Below are 19025 nucleotides of genomic sequence, written 5' to 3' on the forward strand. Positions count from 1 at the left end.
CATACATCTAATAGGAGTTCTAGAAGAGAGATTAGAGGAAAAGAAATATTTGAAGGAAAATGGCTAAAAATTTTCCAGAATTGAAGAAAAAATAATAAGTATTCTGATTTAAAGTATACTCTAAGCGTCAAGTGGGAAAAACAAAATTAAAAATTACTTGTAAACACATTGTAGTGAAACTTTAGGACATCAAAGACAAAAGAAAAAAATCTACAAAGTTATCAGAAAGTAAGAATAATGCCAATAAAGAATAACAATTCTTAACGGCAACAAGACACAACAGAAAATAATTGTTATAACTTTAAAATACTAAAGAAAAAGAATTCTCAAACTGGCATTTCATACATAAAGTATCAGTTTAAAAAGGAGGTAAAATAAAGACATCCCCATATAAAGATTAATAAGATTTATAACTTCCTTGAATAGACTAAAGAAAAAATTTCAGCAAAAAGAAAAGTGAACCCAGAGAGGAGTGAAATGCAAGAAATAAAAGCAAAGAGAACAAAAGGTAAAATGCATTAAGAAATATAATTAATAACTGAAAAATAATTTTAGGAACTAAATTTTCAGAAAAAAAGTGATACATCAAAATATAGATGATATAAGTAATTTAAAGAATAAACTCAGAACTATGCATCTAGACAACTAGTCCCCCCCAAAAACAGATGGGAAGTAGAATAGCAGAGAATAATCAAAGTATTCTGAAGTATTTTTCTCCCATGAGAGAAAGAAACATTTTCAAGTTGTGTAAAAAAGAATATATAGCTGAAATGTATGACAAACCATATGGGCACTTGCAAAAGAATAGGAATAGGATCTATAGCCTCTAAACTAGAAGAAAAGTAAAAATGGGGAGAAAATACAAACTTAACCACTCTAACAGAAAGGGAGAAAGAAAAAGAGAGAAAAGAAAAAAAGTTATACAGGAGAAAGAAAATAACAAAATATGACACCCATTGGTATTCAAATAAGTCCAAACACATTATTTAACAAATCAAGGTAATTAAACTTTAGCAAATTCAAATAGACTATCAGATTATATTTTTAAATCCAGCTCTTGCCTGCTCACAAGACATTAACAAAGCAAAATGACTGGCAAATCTGAAACAAATGGATATTGAAAAAAGGCCATCTACTCGAACACTAAACAAAGGATACTGGTGTCAAGACAGGAATATCAAGCAAGTAAAATTCAAAAGGGAATGACACTGCTATAGGAAAATATTAACTCTGTATCAGAAGGACATCTGATCTGGTGATCACATGTTGGATGGCCCCTGTTATAGATTCTGAGCTATCTCAAGGAACTGGAGCCAATACTCAAGCCCGTAAATTGCATGAAGATGTGAATGGAGTCTCTGCTGTTCATGGCTGCATTGCCACCGTGTGTAAACTGTCCTAGGAACAGTTAAAACTACACAGTTTTAACAAGGAAATCCTGTCACATATGACAATATGAGTGAACCTGCTTTGTGAAATAAACCAGTCACAGAAGGACAAACACTGCATGATTCCACTTACACGAGGAGTGACTGCTTCCTTAAACTTTGCTCCTTACTGTCAAACTATGTTTCAAAATACTTATACCAATTACCTCTTGGAAAGCAAGGAGATCAAACCAGTCAATCCTAAAGGAAATCAGTCCTGAATACTCATCAGAAGGACTGATGCTGAAAGCTTCCAATACTTTGGCCACCTGATGTGAGAACTGACTCATTGGAAAGGACCCTGATGCTGGGAAAGATTGAAGACATGAGGAAAAGGGGACAGAGGATGAGATGGTTGCATGGCATCACCGACACGATGGACATGAGTTTGAGCAAGCTCTGGGAGTTGGTGATGGACAAGGAAGCCTGGCGTGCTGCAGTCCATGGGTTTGCAAAGAGTCGGACACGACTGAGCAACTGAACTGACCTGATACCAATTATCATTTCACCAGCTGTGCATGAGAGTTTCAGCGTGTGACTGCCTGGGAAACTGGTAATTTCTTATTTTTCTTATTCAAATTGAAAGGTATATAGCAGACCATGAAGTGGAGAAATACAGAGAATGCTTGTCTTCTGGTGTGTTGGAAAACCATGGACTTTAAAAACACGTATGATTAAATACCCCACTTACAGTGTGACCTTACCTGATTGGCTTAAACTTTCAATTTCCCTTTATGTAGAATGGGAATAATGTCCATATAAAGGCTGTTTGAAGGACCAGAGAAATATATTTACAGTGCCTAACATAGTACCAGTATAAAGTAGGGATGAAATGACTAATGGCTATCAGTATCACTCTTTCTTACTCATTTCCAAAATGGAATGAGTGGAGGAATCAAAGATCCAGTTTCTTGGAGCCTCTTCAAGCGAGTTACAAGGGTAGAAAACTACACTTTTGCAGACTGTTTGCAGGTATTATATAACATGTTTGCTTTGTGGGACTTGAGCAGAGAAATGTATCTTGAATAAATAAGAACAAAAAAGCATAAAACTTCTAGGGCCTTTAAAACTCCAAACCAAATATCAAATCAAGTGCATCAAAAGGCATCTCTTATGAAACATTTAAAAGGAAAGATCAGAAAGTAACTCAAAACAACTGTGTTCAAGCCTAACTAAAATAGAAAAATGTAAACATTCCCCAGATTTTAATGTTACCATTTTCATTCATGCACCAGGATCTGCTCATTGAGAAGCAGGTGTGCTGCCATGGAAACCATTCTACGTATTTCCTTAGAGTCATTCATTCACCTGAGAGCTACTGCAAGAGCTGACAACTGACTCTTGATGATTTAAAAGTTATTCTAGCTCATGCAGCTCAATACCAGAAAAATAAAATAAAACGACCCAATCAAAAAACAGGCCAAAGAATTAAAAAGACATTTCTCCAAAGAAGACATACAGATGGCTAACAAACACATGAAAAGATGCTCAACATCACTCATTATCAGAGAAATGCAAATCAAAACCACAATGAGGTACCATCTCACGCCGGTCAGAATGGCTGCTATCAAAAAGTCTACAAACAATAAATGCTGGAGAGGGTATGGAAAAAAGGGAATGCAAACTAGTACAGCCACTATGGAGAAGAGTGTAGAGATTCCTTAAAAAACTGGAAATAGAACTGCCATATGACCCAGCAATCCCACTGCTGGGCATACACACCGAGGAAACCAGAATTGAAAGAGACACGTGTACCCCAGTGTTCATCGCAGCACTGTTTACAATAGCCAGGACATGGAAGCAACCTAGATGCCCATCAGCTGACGAATGGATAAGAAAGTTGTGGTACATATACATGATGAAGTATTACTCAGCTTTGAAAAGAACACATTTAAATCAGTTCTAATGAGGTGGATGAAACTGGAGCCTATTATACAGAGTGAAGTAAGCCAGAAACAAAAACACCAATACAGTATACTAATGCATATATATGGAATTTTAAAAGATGGTAACGATGACCATATACGTGAGACAGCAAAAGAGACACAGATATAAAGAATAGATTTTTGGACACAGTGGAGAAGGTGAGCGTGGGATGATTTGAGAGAATAGCATTGAAACATATATATTACCATGTGTGAAATAGATGACCAGTCTAAGTTCAATGCATGAAACAGGGCACTCAAAGCCAGTGCACTGGGACAACCCAGAGGGATGGGAAGGGGAGGGAGGTGGGAGGGGGTTCAGGATGGGGGACACATGTACACCCGTGACTGATTCATGTCAATGTATGGCAAAAACCACCACAATATTGTAAAGTAATTAGCCTCTAATTAAATAAATAAATTTAAAAACATGAATGATAAATAAATAAGTAAAAGTCATTCTAGAAAGTTACTAACCTCCTTTCATTCTGGGTTATTGTGCCATTTTCCAGCTTTTTAACTGTAGTCGCCAGCACTTTATTTGCATCATTGGCAAAGTCTAAGTCTCGGACCTCAGACAGTGGGACAGACACAATGGCGAACGCTTCTTTATCTTCTTTTGTTTGGCAAGTTCCAATCTGCAATGTATTTTCCATTAAGATTAGTTGCTTTATTAAAAAATGATGCAATACTCTTCAAGTACTAACACATCTTAGTACTGCAGAAGAGGTACAAAGCAGAAGTAGATGATCCAAACACAATTCCTACAAGCATCGGCCACTATGAAAAGCTGTAGAGACACAGATCTCTCCTGCCCATTTCCTGCCTTGTTCTCGAAGCCCGACTGGCAGTGTTTCCCTTTTACCCTTGCCCTTTGCTTCAGTTTCCACAGAGGAGAGGAAATGCCCTTCTGGAATCTTCTTCCCTTTCCACATGCTGCTCCCATTCTTTTGGTATCTCTGCTGCATCTTCTTGAATCACAGCCCTGCAGTGACCTGACTGGTGGGCATGAGTCCTTGATGAAATTCATTGCAATAATTTCTAATATTGACGAAGTGCAGTTCTAAGAACATGTAAGTCATTCCCTAATCCTATTCACATGACATCTGGATGAAAAGTAAACCATTCTCAGAAACATTTACCTTCAACATAACTGGCCTCTCTTCATCCGTGTCTATGGGGATGCTAGTACTGGTTACCCATGTGTTTGTACATAAATGTCTTAACCGAACGTATGAGTTCCTAAAAGAAAAATAATATTTAAAAAATGCTTTATAAAAAATGAACACACTTAACATTAACATATTTAACAGTTTCATACATGATATGAATGTAAATATATTTTAGGCAATTAACTGAGTGTAGATCAGTCACGTTTAAAGGGAAAATCTGACTACAGACTATTTCAAAGCATGCATTACCTAGACCGGTGTTTCTCAAAATCTAGACCTTGGACCAGCACCATCAGCATTGCCTGGACACTAGTTAGAAACAAAAATTCCAAGGTTTTACCCCAGTCCACTGAATCAGAGAATCTGAGCGTGAGGTCCAACAGTGAGTATTTTACCAGCCTTTCCAGGAAATTCTGATGTATACGAAGGTAAGAAGCACTGACTGTGTAACCATCTCAGTTATAATGGCTGTCTCACTGTAGTCCCTTCTGTGGTTTAACCATTTGCACATGAAAGTATATAGTGTAGTCAATCCTCAATACTTGCAGATTATGTACTTGTGACAAATTATCTGTAAACCCCAAAATCAACTCTTGGGGGCACTTTGGCAGTCTTTCTCAGACACGCATAGAGTAGCAAAAAATTTGATTCCCTGCCATTCACATCCCCAGTGTAGGCTGAACAAGGAGATGCCCTGCCTTCTCGTTTCTACTCTTGAACTGTCAACAAGCGTCTTTTCGTGGTCTGTATATTACCATGTTTTTCACTGTCATTGGGGAATTCATTGTTGAAAACAGTCCCAAGCACAGTGCTGAAGTGCTGTCTTGTGTTCCTGCAGCATAAAGCTGTGATGTGCATTACAGAGAAAATAGTAACGACAGAGAAGCTTCATCCAGGCATGAGTTGCCGTGCTGATGGTCGTGAATTCAGTGTTCATGAACCAAAAATATATATTAAGTGAGGTGTCTTTAACCAAAAACACATAGAAAACAAGGCTGAGTATTAACTGATTGACAAAAATACTGTGTCCAGAGGCTTGCAGGAACCTAACTCTGTATTTCCCCTAGGAGCAATGGTCCCATATTTCTTAATTCATTTTCCGGCAATAATAAGAACCAATGATAGGTGAATTGTGAGAGAGTGTATGAGAAAGAACAGCTAGAGCTTCCTCCGGCTCAAATATTATCATTTTCAGTGAAACTTAAACAAAATGAATAAAGTGTCCATTAAAAGAAAACCATTGTGGTAAGTTCTCTGCCTTCAAGTTGCAAGAAGTTCAGCAGAAAAGATAACATAAATCCCTATAACACAAGGCAGAAAGCATTAAGGCCAATAAGAGAAACTCAAATAAAAAAAAAAAAATCAAAGGCTTCAGGGAAAGAGCTTTAGTCTCAAACACCATGGTTCTGCTCATTAATGAAAGTAGATAGACATTTTCAAAAATCTAGAACAGCAAAGGTCCAATTATTGTCCAAATAATCAGCAAAGGTCCAGTACTGAAATACCTCTGTGACACCACTTATCTTCTGCATGGAATTACACAGGAGATGTCATTTGGACTCAGTTATCCTCACCACTGTATTTTATGCATCTGGAAAGTGGGGCCATAGCTTATTCAGCTCCAAGGTCGTTCCCCCTAGTCTTACCCCTGCACTGTTTCTATAGATGCTTATGGAGTCAACCTAGATGGCTGAGTTCCAAACTAATGAGACCACACTTGAGCATGATAACTTGCAATTTCCAAGAATTCTAGAAATGAATAACTCCTTAGGACCTACACCACAAAAATCCTTTCTTAGAATCTTGAAGTCATTTGAATGTCTAAAACACGAAGGCACTGGGAGGACTTCCTGGCAGTCCAGGGCTTAAGACTTTGCCTTCTAATGCAGGGGGTATGGGTTTTGATCCCTGGTTGGGGAGCTAAGATCCCACATGTCTCAAGGCCAAAAAACCAAAACATAAAACAGAAGCAGTATTGTAACAAACTCAATAAAGATTTTAAAAATGATCCACATCAAAAAAAAATCTTAAATAAATAAAAATAAAAGATGAAGGCATGCATCATAGTGGTTAAGAGTATAGACTTCAAATTCACACACATCAGGATCAAATTCCACCTCATGATCAATCACTTGACTGGTCAACCGAGTCACACTAAGCCAGTAGTTCCCCAACCTGGCTGCACAGTAGCGTCACCAGACAAGCTTCTGCAGCCTGTTGCCCAGGCCGCACTGCACATTACTTAAATCAAAATGTCTGGGACTTAGAGAAGGCATCAGTACTTTTTAAAGATCTCCAAGTGATTTCACTGGTCTTCGTGTGGCCAGAGCATAAAAGGCAAAATGCCGCACAGGTGATTCCAATATAAAGCTGACATGAAAAGCACCGGCATTAACTAGTTTATTCCAAGGAGCTCAGCTTTCGCCTGCAATGTGGGAGACCTGGGTTCGATCCCTGGGTCGGGAAGATCTAGAGAAGGAAATGGCAACCCACTACAGTATTCTTGCCTGGGAAATCCCATGGACAAAGGCGTCTGGTGGGCTACAGTCCGTGGGGTCACAAAGAGTCAGACACTACTGAGCAGTTAAACACACACAGCACAGCTAGTCTTTAGTTCTGATCTGTCAGAACTGCCGCCAGGATATTTATAAAGAACTTGTCAGAGTGCTCAGCACACAGCAAGAGCTCCAGAGTGATATTACAATAGTAGTTATTACTAAGTGCTCACTAGCACAAGCTTTAAAACAACTAATGACAAAGGATATGTTAATACAAAAATCTGTTCTATGAGAAGGGCCCGGCAGCGGCTCTGAATAGTAATAGATGAACCCTTCCATATAGAGCAAGGCTCTGGGGCTTGTCTATACTTCATAGTGAGATCTTTCTACCTTTTCCTTAAGCAAGTTTTCTTGGTTAGAGTTCAAGAAGGACTCTATGTTTGCTGAGTTAAAATCTAAAGTGAGTAGTGAGAGCAAGGATTTATTAAGATGCCACACTCAGAAAAGAAGGTCAGAGACTTGCCTCAAGTCAAACCTTCAGCGGGGATCTCTTTACAGATCTCTATTGGTAGCCCAAAGAGAAACGGCTCAGGCAAGGCCAAGATTCAGCTACATTTCGCCCATCCAAGTACCAAACAGGTCTGACCCTGCTCAGCTTCCAAGATCAGGCATGTTCTGGGTGGTGTGACCATAGACTCAGCTACATATCTCATGAGTGAGAACAGCTGTGAAACAGCCCAGGAAGCCCAAAGAGCAGTGATTTCCGGCAGTGTTAGCAGAGCAAACTTTTACCTTCTCTGAAAGTAACCTGCACAGTAATATCTGCATTTTGAGCCTGCACCTCAGTCTAACCACTGTGATCTGCCCAAGGCCAAGGACAATCATGCTGGATCAAGGATAATTTAGAACAATCCCACTAAACTTAATAATAAAGGCAAAACTCTATGCGTCTAGAGATTGCATCCTAGTGCTATTGTTGGAAGGCAGACAGCTGTAGGCCAAAAAAAAAAAAAACTTAATCAAATCCAAACAAAAGAATGTAAAATATTCTCTCACTTTAAGTTAACAATTACCTCACTAACAATCCTCCTTCCCCCTCTTCATTTAGGTCTACTTGTCTCCTAGCTGGGCCTTCAGCACAGCTAGTAAATTTCAAGATTTTTCCATTTCGTGTTCCTGCTGCTTGAAACACTTCTCCCAGATGGAGAGGGCTTGATCTTTCAAATCATTCAGATCTTTTCTCAAATGTCCTCAATCAGAGAGGTCTCATACCTAATAACAGAACTCTCCATATGCTTCAATTTTTCTTCAAAACATCTTTATTGCCTGATCTTATAGTTTGTGCTTATTTGTTTATCACCTCTCTCTCCCATTTGAATTTAAGTTCATAACCAGTTTGCTCAAAGCTGTCCTCCCAATGCCAAGGCCAATGCCTGGGAGGTAATCAATGTTCAGTAAAGATTTGTTGACTCAATGACTAACTAAATGAACAAATGGATGAACAAATAAATGAATGAATGAAATCTGGAATTTGACATAATAAAAATGTCATAAGGATTTTTAAATTAATTTTTACTGGAGTATAAAAATGCTGTAAGTATTAATGGAAATGCTTCTAGATTGTTTTTCATTTTAGTAACCACAGGACATCCAAGTAATAGAAATAAATAATTCTTATGAATTTCTCAGAATGTCTCTTGCCCTGAACATTTTACTTATTTTTAAGAATAGAACAACTATGTTAATCTACTCATAAAAGAGGCATGATTTTTTACACTTGCTTTTCATTTATACTTGCTCTCTTGCTGTCACAAAAATTATATTAAAATAATGGTTTTAACTCCTTACCAACCAGTAAAATTATTCAAAGGGACATTATTGTTTAACCTGTTTTTTTGTGGTTTTTTTTTACCTTGGAACCAGGCAGTCCGCTCTCTGAAGAGTCGTGGCATCCAGTTCGAAAAGCGACGCAATGTCATTTCCATGTGGGACTGAGACCAAAGTGTACATGATCTTCTCCCCTGCCTGGCGTTTCTTCTTTGAAGCTGGAAGATCTCCATCTCTCTGTTGAGGTGGTAGAATGTTTTTTACTTTTATTAGGTTTCTTACTAAACTGGGAGAGAAGTTTAAATTTGCATGTATTTCTTCATTGGATTATAGTGATGCCTAGTTCACACACTCCAGAGTACTTAATCTGGGCAAATTATCAAAGCACAACAGTCAAAATAGCTATTGCCCTTCCCTGATATTAAACCTATTTTCACAGTAGTAATTTTGAGCATTCCACATTTAAAACAAACACAGAGGGACTTCCCTAGTGGTCCACAGGTTAAGAATCCGCCTTCCAGTGTAGGTGATGTGGATTTCAATCCCTGGTCGGGAAGCTAAGATTCCACATGCCTGAGGGCAAGTAAACCCATGCACTGCACCCCTGAGCCTGAAAACTCTAGAGCCCATGCTCCACAACTAGAGAAAACCTACACACCACAATGAAGACTCAGCTCAGCCAAAATGAAACAAACAGAAACACAGAGAAGAAACAGTGTGCTGAATCATCTAGATTTCACAACTTGGAAGCATGGAAGTATTTCAGAGTTCCTGCCTAATCCCTAAAGCACCACTGGGATATTAACTTGGAGTGAAGGGGAATCAACAGCAGGATTCCCATTCAGTTCATTGGCTATTCTATAAGATCCCAGAAGATACTATAATGTCAAATAAAGTGAAGTCAAATGGAACAGAAGCCTTTATGAGGAAACTCAGCCAATATTTCCACTACATCCCTACAATTTTAAGCAGAAAACAACACAAGACTGATGATTATGCATTTTCTCTTGAACTTCCCCAAGTTCCTATGTCGCATGGAAGGATTTGATGTATAAGAAAACCGAAACAGGATACAGCAATTATAATATAAGCTTGTAATACTTCTACATATTTATTAAATCAATTAAATTTGAATATAAGAGAGGATGGCTGTCATTGTATCATCAAAGAAGTTGAAAGAAAATAGAAGAGGGAAGGGATGCTCAAAGGTAAATGAGAGCAGTTCATATCCAAAGACAAGCTTTGCTTTCAAGGTTGCCATGGCAATGTAGTCCTACACCTGATCATTCCAAAATGTTCACTTAAAGCACCATCCCAAGGCTGTGAGCATCATTCTCCTTGGACCAGAAAATCCATGCCATTTCTTGCTGGTGTCTTCTGTAAATGGTGCACAAATTGGCAACACCACTGACCTACAAATGGGCAGAGGAACTGCCAGGGTCCAAAGTAGAAGCAGGATTGCTATCTGCTAAATCTCGCACAGCCTAGCAGTACCTGGCTGGCAGCTCTTGGCATCTTTCACTTATAGGCCCTCCACAAAGACCCAAGTTCAAACGCAAATGAAGATAGGAGTCTGGCAAACTCTCCCCAGGTAGTTTAACCCTGGTAACAGTTGTTTCTTATCAATAAGTATGAACTATGTTTATTCATCAGAAAAAGGTAACTTACTACACATTAGAAGGAAGTATAGGGAAATAGGAAAGAAGGAAATGCAAAAACAGTAAGCAAATTACACTTGTGAATTTACACAAAGCTTCTCAGGGTACCCAAACCATTCCTTGGTTGTTCTTGCTAATCTTACAACAAAAATTTGAGAAAAAGGAAGAACATTATTTCATTTAAACAAAGAGATGAGTGCAGTTACCTGCTGGAGATGAAAGATGAGGGAAGGAGAGAAGGAAAGAGGATGCAGAGGGGGAGGACCAGAGGAGAAAGGAGGTGGGGTAGGGAGGAGAAAGGAGAGGAGAAAGAAGGGAACGAGATGGGGAGGAGGGAATAAAAAGGGGGAAAGGAGTGGGGAAGAGGAAGGAGAAGCGAGCAGTTACAGCAGCAGTGAATGCCCAACTCCAAATTTAACTAGCCATATCTCAAGCCATATCACCCAAAGCCAGAGGCCTGGTCTGCAGCCCTTAGGCACTGAGTGAGTCACTCCTCAAAGAACAAGCATAAACTCAATGGTTAACAACCTTCTTTAAGGTTTCTGAAAAAATTCTCATGGGTCAGAAGACCCAATTCTCAGCCATCTGCATTGATGGCATGGAAATCTGTGAACTGAAAACAAACGTCTTTGAAAGGGCAAAACACCATCCTACCTTGACAGAAGAAAACCTAAATGTCTTTAAATAACCCAATAGAAATGGCCTGGCCAGACAAGTAAGTTAGGAAAGAAGGCAGCCTGGGTAACATTATAGCTCAGGCTCATGGAATCTCAAGCTTGGGAAAGATTTTCATAGATCATCTGGAGCTAAAAACACTTCTTCCCAAATAAATCTCTGGCAGCAGCTAGTCAAGTGAAATTCTATTACTTGAAATTTATTCCTTTGCATCATGAAAACACTGGTCTTTAATTATTCCCTACTGAAATTTAGGCAGCCTTTGTGCAAGTTTCGTTTATTTCCTGTATTTCAACTCTCACGGACAGTTGAGGGAAAGAGTCTAAAGAAAGAAAAATAGTTGGAATGAGAAGGTCAAAATAAGGGAAGGAATGGGAAGTGTGGGCACTAGAAGGAAAATAGGAATGTGTGAGAAAAATATGACAACAAAAGCACTTTCAATGAAAAATAATGATTGATAATCAAGCTTCCATGAAAACAAATTTCTCCTGCTCTGTGAAAGACACAGTCAAAAGAATGAGAAGATAAGCCACGGACTGGGAGAAAATACTTACAAAAGAAATATTTAATAAAGGACTGGTATCTAAAATATACAAAGAACTCTTAAAATTCAATAATATGAAAACAATTAATCGAATTTTTAAAAGGGCAAAAGACCTGAACAGATACCTCACCAAAGATGACATACAGATGGTAGATACATATATAAAAAGATGATCAATATCAAATGTCATTAGGGGGTAGCAAATTCTCTAATTAGATCTCACTTGCAGCAATGATATACCATATACACCTACTGAAAGGCCAAAATCCAAAACAGTGGCAACACCAAAGGCTGACGAGGATGTGGAACATGAATTCTCATTCGTCACTGGTGGGAATGAAAAATGGTACCGTCACTTTGGAAGACATTTCAATGGTTTCACGCAAAACAAAACACACTCTAATACCATATGATTCAGCAATGATGCTCCTTGCTATTTACCCATATGAGCTGAAAAGCTATGTCCACACAAAAACTTGCATCACAGCTTTATTCATACCTACCAAAACATAAAAGCAAACAAAATACCTTTCAGTAGATGAGTGAATAATAAACTGTGGGACATTCAAACAATCAAATGTTATTCAGCACTAAAAAGAAATGAACTATCAAGCCATGAAAAGACATGAGGAAACCTTAAAGGCACAGTTAAAATGAAAAAAGCCAATGTGAAAAAGCTACATACTGTGCAACTTCAAATATATGGCAGTATGATATTCTGGAAAAAGCAAAATTATGGCACAGTAAAAAGATCAGTGGCTGCCAGGGATGGGAGGGGAATGAGTAGGAAAAACACAGAGGATTTTTAAAGCAATGTAACTATTCTGTATGAAACTTTTATGTTGGATACATATCATTATACTTTAATCAAAGAGATAGAAAGTTCTACACCAAGAGTGAACCCTAAGGTAAACTATGGACTTTGGGTGACAATGATGTGCCAAGGTAGGTTAACCAGTGTAATAAATATACCAAATAAATGCACCACTACAGTAAAGGATGCTCATAGTAGGGGACGCTGTACTTTTGTGCAGGCAGGGGTATATGGGAACCATCTGTATCTTACAATGAATTTTGCTATGCATCTAAAATGTTCTTTACAAATGCCTGTTTAAAAAAAAAAAAACAAAAACAATCAATGAGCGCCACAAGTATAGACCTGTCCCCTAGAGCCCGGGAGCTGCAACTACTGAAGCCCATGACCCTAAAATCATGCTCCGCAACAGGAGAAGCCACAGCAGTGAGAAGCCTGCACACCGCAACCAGAGAGGCGCCCCAGCTCACTGAAACTAGAGAAAAGCCTGCACAGCAATGAAGACCCAGTACAACCAAAAACAACTAAATAAATAAAATTATTAAAAGCACACAGTCTGAGAGGGAATATTTGTAAGTTATATATCTGATAAGGGACTTGTATCCACAATATAAAAAGAACATTTACAACTCAACAGTTGTAAAGACAAATACTTAAAAATTGAACAAATGATGAGACCAAACATTTCTCCACAGAAGACAGAAAAATGGCCAAGAAATACTTGCAAAAGTGCTCAATCTCATTACTAAATAGGAAAATGTATTAGGATGGTTATAATCAAAGTACAGACGATAACAAGTGTTAGGATGTGGAGAGACTGTAACACTCAGTCTCTCCCCATATTGCTGGGGAACACAAAACGGTGCAACCACTTAGGAAGAGTTTAGTAGTTCTTCAAAATATTAAACATATAATAACCAGCAATTCTGGGCTTCCCAGGTGGCGCTAGTTGTAAAGAACCTGCCTGCCAATGCAGGAGATGTAAGAGACATGGATTCGATCCCCGGGTGGGAAAGATCCCCTGGAGGAGGGCACGGCAACCCACCCCAGTATTCTTGCCTGGAGCAGCCCATGGACAGGGGAGCCTGGCAGGCTACAGTCCATAGGGTCGCACAGAGTTGGACATGACTGAAGAGACTTAGCACACACACAACCAGCAATTCTAATACTAGGTATCCACCCAAAAGAAATGAAAGCATATGACCATGCAAAAACGTGCACATGAATGTTCATAACAGCTTCATTGATAATAGCTGAAAAGCAGAAACAAGCCAAAAGTCCATCAAATGATAAACAAAATATGGTACATGCACAAAATGGATTATTTGGCCATGAAAAGGAATAACATACAGATACATGCTACATGTATGCACTTTGAAAACATTATGTTAAGTGAGAGAAGCCAGACACTTAAAATGCCATATATTGTATAATTCCATATATGAAATATTCAGAAAAGGCAAATTCCCAGAGACAGTAAATCTGGGTTGATAGGGGCTGCTAGTGGATATAGGCTTTCTTTGTTGGCGTGATAAAAAAATGTTCTAAAATTAGATAGTGGTTACAGATTCACAACACTGTACCTTCTAAATGGGAGAATTTTTATGGTATGTGAATAACTTAGTAAAGCTGATGGACAGGGAGGCCTGGTGTGCTGCGATTCATGGCCTTGCAAAGAGTCGGACACGACTGAGTGACTGAACTGAACTGAACTGAAAGCTGCGGAAGGAAGAAAGGAAAGGAAAGAGCGGGAGGGAGGGAAGATGGGAGGGGCAGGGAGGGAGGGAGGAGGGGAGGAGTGGAGGGAGGAGGGGAGGAGGGGAGGGAGGAGGGGAGGAGGGGAGGGAGGAGGGGAGGAGGGGAGGGAGGGAAGATGGGAGGGGCAGGGAGGCAAAGGAGGAGGGAGGAGGGGAGGGAGGGAGGGAGGAGGGGAGGGGCAGGGAGGCAGAGGAGGAGGGAGGAGGGGAGGGAGGGAGGGAGGAGGGGAGGGAGGGAGGGAGGAGGGGAGGGAGGGAGGGAGGAGGGGAGGGAGGGAGGGAGGAAAGAATGAAAGAACAAACAAACCAACTCAGAAGTACCTTGTTTCATTATCTCTGCCACCCAACTCAACATGAAAATCCAGATATTATACTAAGATATGGATGAAGGAAGTCGCTTTTCCTGGCGGCTCTGAAATGTGATGGTGACACAGGAATCACACTTCTGTCCGACCCCAGATAATTGAGTCAAGGTCTCAAGATCTACACAATCCTCTTACACAGGGCCCAGGAGAATCTACCATGTGCAACCAGGAACTCCTTCTCAATAGTAAAAATGGTGGTGACATCTGATATTGAGGATAAAAATCACTATGATGAAGAAGGTAGAGAAAGAGGAATGGGGAGATTTAAGAGAAAATGCTAATTCTAAAAGGAAAAAAGGAAATTCTTTTTTTATTATAACATGAAAACTTGGGGAGAAATAGATCAGGAGAGTTACAATCACAAAGAAATATTATAAAAGAGCTCTTTTTTTGGATTTGGCAATGCTATTGCAGCCAAAAGAAAGAACCACCAACATAATGAGTGTCATTAATACACATGAGGGAAGACTGCCTCAGAATGGAAGAATGCAGAAATAACGGATGAGATCAGACAGTTGTAGGAAAAAAAACTCAAAGGATTTTTGAGACAAGTGGCTTAAATGTAGCGTCAAAAAGGCACAATTAAAACACAATGTTAGCTAAGGAAAATAAAATCTAATCAATTACATTGAACCATATTTGAAGAAGGGCTTCCCTGGTAGCTCAGATGGTAAAGAATCCGCCTGTGATGCAGAAGACCCAGGTTTGAGTCCTGTGTTGGGAAGATCCCCTGGAGGAGGAAATGGCAACCCACTCCAGAATTCTTGCCTGGAGAATTCCACAGACAGAGGAGCCTGGTGGGCTAGAGTCCACAGCACTGCAAAAAGTCAGACATGTCTGAGCAATGAACTCTCACACACTTCACTTTTGTATTTGAAGAAATGTTTTGTTAAGAGAAGATAAGCATATACCCTGAATATTGGAGAGTCGATGAACAAGTATTTGACAGTTTCTCTCACTGTAGGCCAGTGTAGATGCAACAAATTAGTATTCCAGTCTTCCTGGAGGCATTCCATATCCCTGAAAGGTATCTGTACCATCTGCACACCAATAGTCTCATCATAATTTAGCTTTTGATGCAGACTTTCCTTCAGGGAAAATGCACTAACTGCCCCAAGGCTTCATGTCTACTTAGCAACTGAGAGGGCTTCCCCAGTAGCTCAGTGGTAAAGAATCTGCCTGCAGTGCAGGGGATGCAGGTTCAATCCCTGGTTTGGGAAGATCCCCTGGAGCAGGAAATTGCAACCCACTCCAGCATTCTTGCTAGAAAAATCCCATGGACAGAGGAGCCTGGTGGGCTACAGTCCACAGGGTCACAAAGAGTCAGATATGAATAAGTGACTGAGCACAAGCCCGGGGAACTGAGAGATGACATTGTGATTATACATCAGTCATTTGTGAATTCATTTAGTGGAGTCAATCCTCCTGTCTACACTCTCCTTTTTCCTCTTTTGAAAAGCTAATAAAATGAATTTTCTGGACTTATAAAGGGAGAGCAGGTCCAGGTTCCTAGAGACTGCCCTCCTACTGAAATAGAGCAGGACCCTATGGTCCTTGTCCCCCATGTCCTCAGCCTGCCTTTTGTCCATGGAAAAACTTTAGCCAAAGAATAGGTTTAATCACCGAAGTGAGAACATGCAGAAACAAAGGAAACCAGTCAAAGGAGACCAAATAATAATAGTTTAGCCATTAAGCAGAGTCAAGGACCTTTAGTTCCTCCTCAAGGGCTATGGATAATATTCTGAGCCATGGTCCGTGAGCTGTTTTGCAGATACTGAAACTCATGCAGAGTGGAAGAAGTTAATTACATGATAACCAAACTGTATCCATGACATAAGCTGCCACAATTCAGAGAACTGGCCTCAAAGAAATGGAAACAAAGCAACCTTGGAAATGAAGATTAACTGTACTTGAAACAATTAAGATGATATTGATCAGACCACCAATGACTGATTTCAAGATGACTATTGGGACTGACTGTGCTGTTTCTGCTCTTCTCTCTGTCTATAAAAGCTCTTGCCTCCAGATTGTCAAGTCGGGGAGGGGAGGGGGACGGGGTCGGGGGTGGGGAGGAGTTGGCTTTGGACAGGCATCTGTCCTCTCCCCCTATCCCTTGCCAGTTGCCAGCCTCTGAAATAAAGCAGTTTCTACCAACCTGGCCTCTTTAATGGCTTCTAGGCAATAAGCAGCTGAACCCCACTTTCGATTATATCCCACTTGGTAATATTTCCCTGTGGAATCCTGAGAACAGTGATCAGAGACCTCTCTAGTTTGACACTCTTACAGTGGACAATAAAAATCCTTGCCATAGAGAAACCTCACTTATTAGGGCTAACTAAAAGCTCACTTTAAATTACTCATACTATTTAGGACCTGTGGTTTAACTTTAAATACACAGGATAAATGGAATGTATATTGTACCCCCAAATCATCTGCTTAGGTCCTTGGGGATAAAAAGCTTTACTGAACAGATAAGTTCCATTTATAAAAGCATAACAATTGTTTATTTGGGAATAGGAGCTTCTAACACATTTAGAAGTTTTTAAAAACAGTGCTGTAGTCTAAAGCTTTATGCTATTAATCTCTTGTCCTCTGTTAATTTGCTTAACAAGCTGTCATAAGCAGTTTGACAGCAAACTTCAAGCTAGCCTTTTGGAATTTTTTAAACAATGAAATGTGAATAATGAGTTGTAAGTATACAATTTCTAAATGAATGGACTGAGTTTCAATATACAAGAAAATTAATGCTTTATTTCCATAACATGAAAACAGTTCTGTTCAAAATCGTGTGCCTGTGGCTTTTGTTTATAAACCCACATCTCTTTTAAAGGAAAAAAAAGACCCCAAAACACTAGTTCCCTGCTGAGAATTACAGAAGCACACTTCTCTCCCTCTTTGCATCATGAAAATACATTAAAGTACAACAGAGCTTAAACAGGTGTTAAATTTAACATCAGCTCGTTCTCCCAAACTCTCTCAATTTAGGGCATGCAGGGCCTCAGACTGTTAACCTAGCCTGTTGGGCTTTTAGAAAACCAGCATTTGCACTTGGAAGGAAAGGCACACCGTCTCTCAGACTATATAAATTGAAAATCCCGTATGGGAAGCCAGAGAGGATACTAATGGCTCACTGGCTTCTCCAGCTCCCTGGGGCCCTGCCGTGGCTAACAGCAGGCAGCCTCCTGTAACACCTTCTCTGTTGACTCATTTGTGAGTCATCGAATTTTCAGCAGAGACATCACGTAGGGATGCTGCTGTGAGGAGCCAGAGACATTCGGTAAGAAATAATGTATGCGTTTTCAGGGCTGACTCAGACCTGTGCGCAGCCACTGCAGCCTAAGATGTGCAGGCATCTGTGTCTCGGTCCAGACCCTCTGGGGCTCTCACTGCAGACTTTATGTAACAGACACAGCCCTGCCAGTTAAAGCCGCAAACACTGCTTCTCTTGCCAGGGTTCCTTCACAATCAAGTGCTCTCAAACGAATTCCTAATATGACCCCTTTCTTTCTTTCTTTTCCTTATCATCTTACCACTTATGAATATATAGTAAAACTCAAAGAACTGGGGGGTCTTCTTTCAGAATCTGTCCCCCAAAGAAAAAAATCTATAGAAGTTTCAAGTCTATTTCAGCAAAGTTTCATGCTTCCCAGAACATTTCTGTTTCATGTATGTTTTTGATGGTTCTCAAAGGAAGACAATCTGGCTCCTAAGAGATATTTGGTCATTTACAGAAATACTTTTAGTTGCCACACTTGGGTGGGGAGAGAATAGGGAGATCACTCCTGGAATCTAGTGAGAAGAATCCATGGACACTGCTAAAAATACTACAATGCAAAGGACAGACCCTACACCAAAGAATGATCTGACCTAAATATCAATATATCAGGATTTCTGGGGTTGAGAATCCCCAGCACAGATAAAAGACATTCCCTCAAAAAATCAGATCACATTCCACAGAAATAAAGTAAGTGAAAATGGGCAGTGTTATCCTCCAAAAAGTCCCCTTCAAAGAGCCATCTGAAAAGATGCAGGCTTTCACGGAGAAAAAATACTAATGACTGTCAGGTTCCCAGCTGGGCTTGATACAGTTCCAATATTTACAGGGTCCCTGTGGATGCTGTACATTTGTAAGATTGGAAATAAAAGGCTTCTTTGTAGAATAAATACAGCAATTTGGGTCTTAATGGGAGCTCTGACACACTCCACCTCATTTCAGCGGCACCATCCATTAACCTTTGAAACTTCAAAAAATGGAAGGCAACACTTGATAAAGGTTTCTGAATCACAGGAAAAATATTAACTGGATATTAAATAGACAGCATAAGGAAAATTAGAAAAGAAAATAATTAGCATGGTCACAGTG

At 39.7% G+C, this 19025-nt stretch overlaps 1 protein-coding gene across 3 annotated transcripts in view; it reads right to left on the bottom strand.

Moving 5' to 3' along the window:
• ITPR2 (inositol 1,4,5-trisphosphate receptor type 2) overlaps positions 1 to 19025 on the bottom strand; it is a 563379-nt gene that overhangs the window by 392357 nt on the left and 151997 nt on the right. For all 3 annotated transcript variants that reach the window (XM_043881798.1, XM_043881799.1, XM_043881800.1), the window contains 3 exons: positions 8935 to 9086; positions 4495 to 4594; positions 3830 to 3990 (listed from right to left, as the gene is read on the bottom strand). In XM_043881798.1, coding sequence (XP_043737733.1) covers positions 3830 to 3990; positions 4495 to 4594; positions 8935 to 9086 — 413 coding nt within the window. The remainder of the gene's footprint in view (positions 1 to 3829; positions 3991 to 4494; positions 4595 to 8934; positions 9087 to 19025) is intronic.

This window comes from Cervus elaphus, chromosome 22 (genome assembly GCF_910594005.1).
Source record: "Cervus elaphus chromosome 22, mCerEla1.1, whole genome shotgun sequence".
NCBI lineage: Eukaryota > Metazoa > Chordata > Mammalia > Artiodactyla > Cervidae > Cervus > Cervus elaphus.